This window comes from Myotis daubentonii, chromosome 14 (genome assembly GCF_963259705.1).
Source record: "Myotis daubentonii chromosome 14, mMyoDau2.1, whole genome shotgun sequence".
In the NCBI taxonomy this organism is placed as follows: domain Eukaryota; kingdom Metazoa; phylum Chordata; class Mammalia; order Chiroptera; family Vespertilionidae; genus Myotis; species Myotis daubentonii.
The window spans coordinates 26,188,458-26,199,137 of NC_081853.1; the positions used below are offsets into that span (position 1 = coordinate 26,188,458).

Consider the following 10,680-nt stretch of genomic DNA (forward strand, 5'->3'; position numbering starts at 1 on the left):
GGCAATGATGAAACAAATAACTTCTCCATTTAGCCCCTTATAAAATTTAGGTGGTAATTTTTTAAAACATATTTTTATTGATTTCAGAGAGGAAGGGAGAGTGAGAGTGAGATAGAAACATCAATGATGACAGAGAATCATTGATTGACTGCCTTCTGCATGCCTCCTACTGAGGATTGAGCCCATAACCCAGACATGTGACCTCACCAGAAATCGAATGGTGACCTCCTGGTTCACAGGTTGACACTCAACTACTGAGCCACACCAATCAGGCTCAATAAAAATATATTTTAAAAAACCTGTTAGAATAATCTTTTGTGTTTCTATCAGAAAGAGAAATTAAGAAAACAATCCCATTTATAGTTGCATAAAAAAAAATACCTAGGAATAAATTTAACCAAGGAGGTGAAAGACCTGTATACTAAAAACTATAAGACGTTAATAAAAGAAAATGAAGAAGACATAAATAAATCAAAGATATTCCATGATCATGAACTAGAAGAACTAATATTGTTAAATACTCATTTACCATATACTCTCACTTATATGTGGAATCTTAGAAACAAAACAAAACAAACAAAAACCCCCCACAAACTCAGGTACAGAACACAGATTGGTGACTGCCAGAGCAGGAATGGGGGGTGAGCAAAATGGGTGAAGGTGGCCAAAAGGTATTATAAATTTGCAATTATAAAGTAAGTAAGTCACAGAAATGTAATGTACAGCATGGTGACTAGTTAATAATACTGTATTGTATATTTGAAAGTTGCTGAGAGTACATCCTAAAAGTTCTTGTTGCAAGAAAAAAATGTAACTATGTATGATGATGAACAGTAACTAGATTTATTACTGTGATCATTTCCCAATATATACAAATATCAAATCATTATGTTGCACACCTGAAAACTAGTATGTTATATGTCAATAACAGTGTCCCCTGAACAACACTCAATGTTGTTTCCTTATAGTGTGGATGAGATGCTGTAGGAATTTGTTTATATCAATTAGCCTGTGATAAATTGGTTTTGTTACACATTGTTTCACTTAAAAGTTTAAGAACCTATTGACGATGTTAAGTGAGGACTTATGGTATACCTCAACAAAAAAAATTGACACAGGATACTCCCTTTTTCTCAGCAATCCTACTTTGAGAAATTGATCATACAGAAATACTTTCACATGTGCTAAATTAAGCAGGTTCTTTGCAGCATCCATGAAATGGGGCATCTAATTGCCACTCAAGAGAAGGAAGTCCTATGTGTATCACACGAAACCATCTCCAAAAGATGTTAAGGAAAAAGAGTAAGATGCAAAAAGTGTGGGCAGAATGTTGACACATGTTTAAAAATATGCTGCATGTATTTATACATGTGCTTGTAGGTGCATATGTAGAGCCTGTTTGAAAGAATAAGTAAGTAATGTGTTAACGGTGGCTACCTTTTGGGAGACACTTGGGGAAGGGGAGGAAAGAAGACTCATCTTTTACTCTTACTCTGTTTGGTGTTTTTGTTATGGCATGCATCTATTACCCATTCAAAACCTACAAACAAGCAACAGCTACTATCAGTACCTGAGAGGGGACACTAGAACCTCAGAGTGAGAAAGAAAACAGCAGATGGTTGTGGATGTAGAAATGACAGAGAACAGGTAAGGGAAGCTCAAAGAAGGAATACATAGGAATAAAGAGCTGGTAGAAGGGAAAAGTTAAGCAAAATGGGGTGCTTTAAGAGCTCAAGATGCCTTCCCCAGGGGACCATTATAAAGACTGCAAAATTACATATCCTATCTATTAAAAGAGAAACATGGTAATTAGCCGTACGTCCGCTACCCTTTCCATTGGCTAATCAGGGCGATATGCAAATTAATTGACAGCCAAGATGGCGGCCGGCAGCCAGGCAGCTTGAAGCTAACATGAGGCTTGCTTGCTTCAGTGACGGACGACTCCAACGTTCCCCCCCTGCCTTGCCGGCCTCTGAGCTTGCAGTTTGAAACATTGTTACAAATATAGAAGCTAAACAAACCCCAGAAACCTGATTTCAGGCAGCTGGGATCTCAGAGCTGGAGTTGATACAGTGTTTCGATTATAGAACCCAAACAAACCAGATACCTGCTTTCAGCAGCAGAGGCCTCAGAGCTGGAGCCAGAGATAAAGCTGGCCCAGAATAAAGAAAAAGAAAAAGAAAAAAAGGAGCAGTTGGGAGCTTCAGTCACCTGCCAGCCTGAAAACAGCCCTCAGCCCCTCACCCAGACTGGCCAGGCAACCCCAGTGGGGACCCCCACCCTGAAGGGTGTGTGACCAGCTGCAAAAAGCCATCATCCCCTCACCCACGCTGGCCAGGCACCCCAGTGGGGACCCCCACCCTGATCCAGGACACCCTTCAGGGCAAACCAGCTGGCCCCCACCCATGCACCAGGCCTCTATCCTATATAGTAAAAGGGTAATATGCCTCCCAGCACCGGGATCAGCAGAGCCGAGAGGCCTCCTGGCACCGGGATCAGCGTGACAGGGGGCAGCGCCACAACCTCCCTATCCGCCCTGCTCTGTTCGTGACAGGGGAAGGCGCCCCAACCCCCTGATCAGCCCTGCTCTGTGCCTGATAGGGGGGAGCTCCCCAAAGCTCTGATCGCCCTGCGGCTCTGTGTGTGACAGGGTGCGGCGCCCCAACCCCCTGATCGGCCCTGCTCTGTTGGTGATAGAGGGCTGCGCCCCAACCCCCCGCCACGGGCCCTGCTCTGTGTGTGATGGGGTAGAGCCATAACCTCCCCATCGGCCCTGCTCTGAGTGTGACAGTGGCGGCACCCCAACCCCTTGATTGGCCCTGCTCTGTGGGTGATAGGGGGCGGTGCCCCAACCCCCTGATCCGCCCTGCTCTGTGCGTGACAGGGGGCGGTGCCCCAACTCCCCTATCGGTCCTACTCTGTGAGTGACAGGGGGGAGCTCCTCAACCCCCTGATCGGCCCTGCTCTGTGTGTGACAGGGGGGAGCTCCCCAACCCCCTGATCGGCCCTGCTCTGTGTATGACAGGGGGGAGCTCCCCAAACTCCTGATCAACCCTGCCCTGTGCGTGACAGGGTACGGAGCCCCAACCCCCCTGATGGGCCCTGCTCTGTGAGTGACAGGAAGCAGCGCCCCAACCCCCTGATTGGCCCTGCTCTATGCGTGACAGGGGGTGGCGCCGCAACCTCCCCATTGACCCTGCCTTGAGTGTGACAGGGGGCGGTGTCCCAACCCCCCAATCGGCCCTACTCTGAGCATGACTGAGGGTGGCATCGCAACCTCCCGATCCGCCCTGCTCTGTGCATGACAGGGGGCCACGCCCCAACTCCCCAATCGGCCCTGCTCTGAGCCCGACCAGGGGCTGCACCTAGGGATTGGGCCTGCCCTCTGCCACCCGGGAGCAGGCCTAAGCCAGTAGGTCGTTATCTCCCGAGGGTTCCCAGACTGTGAGAGGGCACAGGCCGGGCTGAGGGGCCACCCCCCGCCAGTGCACAAATTTTTGTGCACTGGGCCTCTAGTATATATATAAATAGCAGAACCCCTTCCTAATAAAATTTGAAACCTCAATATATAGAGCAGATAAAAGAAGTATTAAATGAATTTTATAAGCTCAAATTTAAATATTTCTTTAGGTCAAACAACGAGTAAAATGATGCTCTCCTGAAAAACACAAACTTGAAATTGGGAGTATGATCTCAGGAAAACCTTAAAAACACAAAGGTGGCAAGAGAAGCTTTATACCACGGTCTGCCCCAAAGAGAATAAACATGGCAGTACAAGTGAGTGCACTGGTCATCTCTGGTGTGTCAACTTTGGAACATGACGTATTCAAGTGTGTTTTTCTTTTAATCTATCACAATCACTTTGAAAGCTGGATTAAAAAAATAAAATTTGAACCTAATGTTTATGTAATCTGGGAAGCAATAAAGAACACAATTTGAAAACCACCTGGAAAGATGTGCATATGATGAAAACCTGTAAGATTTAGTGAGAAGCCACTTTGTGATTCAATGGCTTAGGCTATAAGCTTCATTCTCAGATAAGTGGTGTTCCCCTATGGCTTTTCTTTTTTCTTTTTTAAATAAGTTTCTTAAATAAATGATTTTAAAGAAAGAAGGAAGTAGAGGATGAAAGGAAGAGAAGGATGGGGGGAAGGAGGGAAGGAATGCCGTAGACCAATTCCAGCATGTCATAATTTCAAGAGTTTCATCAAAAGGTTGATGAGACTTGGGGACTCAACAGGGTTGAGTCACACATGTAGTCACCTGCATCTGGGAATGGCTTAAGGCATTTCCCCAAACCTGAATAGGATACATTAAATTGATTGTGGCTGCCAGACAATTAAAAGGGATCTTAAACTACATGTTATTGCCTCCTACTGGCCAAACACCTGAACAGCCGTAGGCTAATTCCCCCATTCTGACAATGGACTCTGTACCAAACCCTGACCCTTTTAAGTGTATATCTCTGCCTTGCCTCAGGACAAATTGTGTTAATAAAAAGCATGGGGTCCTGGGGATGGAGAGAACCTAAGACCTTAGACTTAAGATCTTGGATCTTAGCTCCTTTAGTTAAGCTCCTCTGACCCCCAATGCCTTTCAAAATTTTATTTCGTCTCCGGATTCTTTATTAGTCTCTGGATTCCTATTTAATCTACGCACAGCCCCTTCTCCAGATTCCTGAACCCTTCTTGGTGCTGGGACAAGAACCCCGGCATGAAGGAGAGAGAGGGAGAGAGAGAGAAACATCAATGTGAGAGAGAACTGCAAGCAACAAACCCTGACCAAGGACTGAACCCGCAACCAGGGAATATGCCCTGACTGGGAATGGAACTGGGATCTTTTGGTGCATGGGAAGATGCTCAACCAACTGAGCCACACTGGTCAGGGCCCTTAATCCCCCATCTTCTCCCACAGTTCCCACCCTAGATTGCTGTACCCCCCCCCCCCAAACAATAGCTCTCAATCTCAGCCTCTCCCACTTTGAGGAATGCCACCCTTCTCACTTTGCCCCAAAGCCATTTTACAGCCATTAGAATAACGTGATACTGATGAACACAAGTCTGTGTTTCAAGCTCACTTTCCATTGGCCTGCATAACTAGATATATTGGTCTTGTGTTGACTACCACAGCTTAATTAGTATCATCATTATTAAAATCAGTAATATAAATTCTGTAATGGGAAAATATAGCTATAAAGGACTTGACTAGGACAACTGATGACATTTTAGCATATAGACTATCTACACTAATAAAAGAGAAAAATGGTAATTGGCGTACGACGATACCCTTTTCATTGGCTAATCAGGGCTATATGCAAATTAACTGCCAACTATGATTGGCAGTTAACTGCCAACTAAGATTGGCAGTTAACTGCCAACTAAGATTGGCAGTTAACTGCCAACAAGATGGCAGTTAATTTGCATATGTAGGCACAATGCAGGGAGGTGAAAGGGAAAGCAGGAAGAAGCCCTCTGCCACTGACAGTGATCGGAAACCCAGGGGGGAGCTAAGAGCTGGGTGGCAGGGCAAAGGCGGCCCTGGGGCCGCCTTTGCCCTGCCCCCCAGCCATGATCGGAGAATCAGGCGCCTTTGCTACCCTGGACAGTGATAGCAGGAAGTAGGGGTGGAGCCAGCGATGGAAGCTGGACATGGTCGAAGCTGGCAGTCCCGGGAGCTAGGGGTCCCTTGCCTGGGCCTAAAGCGGAGCCCACGATCGCAGGGCCGCTGCAGCTGCGAGTCCCCGCTGCCCGAGCCGGACGCCTCAGCCAGAGGCGTTAGGCCTGGGCAGGGGCGGAGCCTGCAACCACGGGGAGCTGGGGGTCCCCTGCCCAGGCCTGACACCTCTGCCGGAGGCCTCAGGCCTGGTCAAGGGGCTGATCCGGTGATTGGTGATCGGAGGGTGATGAGGGTCAACTCCTCTGGCCGAGGCATCAGGCCTGGGCGGGGGGCTGAGCTGGGGATTGGGGGGATATGATGGTCCCCTTGCTCAGGCCTGAAGCCTGGGTCAGAGGCGTCAGGCTTGGGCGGGGGGTGGAGCAAGCGATCAGAGGGAGATGGGGGTCCCCTGCCCAGGCATGATTCCTGGGCCAGAGGCCTCAGGCCTGGGCGGGGGCCAGAGCCAGTGATCGGGGGGAGATGGGGGTCCCCTGTCCAAGCCTGACACCTCTGGCGGAGGCGTCAGGCCTGGGCAAGGGGCCGATCAGGTGATCAGAGGGTGATGGGGGGTCTACGCCTCTGGCTGAGGCATCAGGCCTGGGCAAGGGGCAGAGCCAGCAATCAGAGGGGGCTGGGGGCAGAACCAGTGATGGGGGGAAATGAGGGTCCCCTGCCCAGGCCTGACACCTCTGTCAGAGGCGTCAGGCCTGGGCAAGGGGCCGATCCTGCGATTGGAGGGTGATGGGGGTCAACGCCTGAGGGCTCCCAGTATGTGAGAGGGGGCAGGCTGGGCTGAGGGACACTCCCCCCCCACACACCCAATGCACGAATTTCGTGCACCGGGCCCCTAGTGGATTAGATAATGGCATATTTCAACATTATATTTCAGGATTTTGATAATTACTGTGATTATGTAAGAGAATGTCTTTGTTCTTATAAGTACTGAACTATCCAGGGCAAAGAGGCGTGATGTCTTCAATTCTCAAGTGATTCAGCAAATATATACATACACACACCCAGAATGTTACAGAAAACAATTGGTGAATTTAGAAAAAGGGTATAATGGGTTTCCATGTACTATTTTCCATAGTTTAAAGTTATACAACAATAAAATAAAAAATTGTAACTAAGCTGCTAACATTTATTGATGTTTGCCTTCTATAGCATTAAATAAATTCTCTCATTTGATCCTTTAAAAATTCTATAAATTAGGCACTATTTTTGGTGTTATTTTACATCTATACATACAGATTATTGAAACTTTCCTCAGGGTCACATAGCTGAGGGGAGACAAGATTTTACCCTAAGTCTGTTCCATTCAGAGTCAAAGCTCTTAAATATTGCCTTTATAGTATAATCTTTTTCTCTCAACCTTATCACAGAAGCTAGAAGCTACAATTTGGGTTCCAAGCATTGTTATTCATTAAAACATCATAGTTCTTATTCTCTTCCCAGATCTCAGGGCATGTGGGAATCATCACTGAAGTCAGGGCTAGAAATGAAATTTCATCAAAGCCATCAGCACCAACAGCAAGAACCGAGAAATTATCCTGTAACATTAATTTTTCTTTTTTTAATATATATTTTTATTGATATTTTACAGAGAGGAAGGGAGAGGGATAAGAGTTAGAAACATCGATGAGAGAGAAACATCGATCAGCTGCCTCCCATACCCCCCCTCACTGGGGATGTGCCCGCAACCAAGTTACATGCCCTTGACCAGAATTGAACCTGAGACCGACGCTCCATCCACTGAGCTAAACCAGTCAGGGCTACATTAATTTTTCTTAAAACAAAACAAAAAAACCCCCAAACCTTAAAATGCAGTCAATTCAGTTGCACTTAGGTATGTCCAAATTTTTAACAATAAAAAGATTTTCAATTATATTTACTATACATAAAAATCATGCTAATGGGTTATCTTCCCTAGAGAGACTGAAAGTTCAATGCCAGGGAACTAATCTACAAGACCTTACTGCACTCCAGTCAGGACAGCAATGTCACCATGACCCGCACACCAGGCAATGGAAATAGTCTGACTGTACATAGAACAGGTTGCTAGAATGGCCCTTAGACAAAGATTCTACTTATACCAATACAGGGGAAATGTACACTCTCTTAAAATATACATTAGCTACTGAGAGTCTCCTGGGAAAAACCCTTTATGTTCTTATCTGCCCTCAGATGGATGTAGGACCATGATGTAATAGCCATGGTTAAATGCAAAGTTAGGTCCTTTCCCAGTAAGGAGAATTATGTAGACAGGATCCTAACACCCACTATAGAAAACTTTAAAAGACCCAATTTTTAAAACACATTTTATTAAATTGATTTTTAGAGAGAGAGGAAGGGAGAAGGATAGAGTGATAGAAACACCGATGAGAGAGAAACATTATCAATCAGCTCTCTTGCCCCCCTATTGGGGGGCTGAGCCCATAACCCCAAGCAAATCGAACCAGCAACCTTTTGGTTCATGGGTCAATGCTCAACCACTGAGCCACACTGTTCTGGCTAAAAGACGCATTTTGAAGTCTACAATCAGCAAATAAAAACAAGTAAAAGAGAAAAAATAATTTAGCTATATAAAGTCCTAATTCTGGTCAATAGTAAAGCATTAATGTCAGGCTATTACTTCTGAATTTCCAAACACTCAAATATGTGTTTTCTACTTGGGGTAAAAGTTAAAATAATGACAAGCATATGAATTCTTGTAATTATGATAAAATATTATGCAATACAGACATAAGCGGAATGTAATTTTTTAACTTATTTCATTTATTAGAACTCTTCTATGCTTAGTTTATAATACAGTCCATAAAATCACTTTTACGAGTGAGCAAAAACTATAGAAATTATCTAGTTACTCTATCATATTGTTCACTTGTGTGATTTTTTTCATACTGTTCACTTGTACTGAGCTTAACCGTAAATGAAAACAATTCTTGCCGAAACCGGTTTGGCTCAGTGGATAGAGCGTCGCTTTGCGGACTGAAAGGTCCCAGGTTTGATTCCGGTCAAGGCATGTACCTGGGTTGCAGGCACATCCCCAGTAGGAGATGTGCAGGAGGCAGCTGATCGATGTTTCTAACTCTCTATCTCTCTCCCTTCCTCTCTGTAAAAAATCAGTAAAATTTTTTTTTTTAAAAAAAAAGAAAAAAAAAGAAAACAATTCTTTAATACCTATTCACTCAAATACCTGTCCACTCTGATATCCTTTTAAACTCATGTTATGTAATAATGTTTTCTTTCCTGCCATCCATCTCTGTTCATGATTTTTTGGGTTGGTCTTTTGATTCAGCTTGTTGAAATAATTATGAATCTTTAACCTGAGTAAGTTGATCCTACTTTTGATACTTATATCTTCTCTTTGTCCAGTGGGCCAGAGGTAGCTGTGTTCAGAGTCCTGGCTAAGACTAAACTTCCCATGAGTGAATATTATTTAGTTAATAACAAAACAATACTGGTAATAATAGTTATTATATAATCTTAGTACATACTAAACATTAATAGGTTCTAAGCACTTTACAAGCAATATACCATTGACTCCTCACAATAACCTTATAAGTATTACTACTACTACTACTACTACTACTACTACTACTACTACTACTACTACTACTAAAGGCCTGGTGCACGAAACTCGTGCATGGGGGGCGGGGAGAGGTGTCCCTTAGCCCGGCCGGCACCCTTTCCAATCTGGGACTCCTCAGGGAATGTCTGACTGCCGGGTTAGGTGCAATCCCTGTGGGGTAGGACCTAAAACGGCAGTCAGACATCCCTCTCGCAATCCAGGACGACTGGCTCCTAACCACTCACCTGCCTGCCTGCCTAATGCCCCCAACTGCACACCCCTGCCGGCCTGGTCGCCAAATGCCCTCCCCTGAAGGCCTGGTCGCCCCCAACTGCCCTCCCTGCAGGCCTGGTTGACCCCAATGGCGCTGGTCTGATTGCCCCTAACTGCCTCTGCCTCGGCCCCCACCACCATGGCTTTGTCCGGAAGGAAGTCAGACGTCTAGAAGATAGCCGGTTGATCCGGTCTAATTAGCATATTACCCTTTTATTAGTATAGATTATTATTATTGTTATATACATTTTCTAAATGAGACATGTGGCACTGAAAAGTTAATTTTCTAGATTAAACAAAAAACTATAAAGTGGGGCACTGGATTTGACTTCAAGTAGGAGCCCATATTCTTAACCAGTAGGACATATTATTACCTCTCAATTTGGACGCATATAACATAATAAAATGAAACTTCATTCCAATAGTTTGAAGTAAGTTTATAGACTTTTATATTAACAGTTAATTTAATAGACCTGGTTGGGTAACTTGGTTGGTTAGAGTGTCATCCTGTATACCAAAAGGTTGTGGGTTCGATTCCCGGTTGAGGCACATATGGAAGGCAGTATTTCTCTCTCAGGTCAATGTCTCCCCACCCCCTCCCCCTGTCTTCTCAAATCAATAAAAAACATATCCTCAAGTGAGAATTTAAAAAAAAAGTTAGTTCAATAAATGTAAACTTCCTTTGTTTTTTTAAAGAATAAAGTGTACTATACTTGATGCCCAAGACTCAACTCCTTAGTGAAACCTTTAGGCAGGTGGCTAGAACCAAGTGGGACTGGTGCAGGTACCTGGATGCGCTGAGGTGAGGCTACCGCAGAGTCCGTGGAGATTATCTGGATGCGTGGGGAGGGGCTGGTCATCCCTGGAGATTCTGGCCGAGAAGTCTGTGTACGTGGTACCTGTGGGCAAAAAGGGGGCTAGATCACAAGGGGGCTCAGAAAGATGCCCAGTGGTGGCCTAACGACCATGCCTTTTGCTTTCACAGTGGCCTTGAGTGATTAACTGATATAGTTCTAGAATGGACACAGGATGATAAAGGAATCAATGAGATATTGGCACAGGATGGTACAAAGAAAATACAATCGTAAAATAGCTGTTTCTGATGTTGTACATGCAAGGGAGGAGGTGGGGGGAGGAATTTTCAAGTCTGCTCTGCACAATTTTAACACAATAAAAAGCTA

At 45.0% G+C, this 10,680-nt stretch overlaps 1 protein-coding gene across 11 annotated transcripts in view; it reads right to left on the reverse strand.

The window, feature by feature from the left end:
- The window catches only part of NR2C2 (nuclear receptor subfamily 2 group C member 2), an 88,479-nt gene that overhangs the window by 31,274 nt on the left and 46,525 nt on the right, over positions 1 to 10,680 (reverse strand). For all 11 annotated transcript variants that reach the window (XM_059663690.1, XM_059663696.1, XM_059663692.1 and 8 more), the window contains one exon: positions 10,288 to 10,398. In XM_059663690.1, coding sequence (XP_059519673.1) covers positions 10,288 to 10,398 — 111 coding nt within the window. The remainder of the gene's footprint in view (positions 1 to 10,287; positions 10,399 to 10,680) is intronic.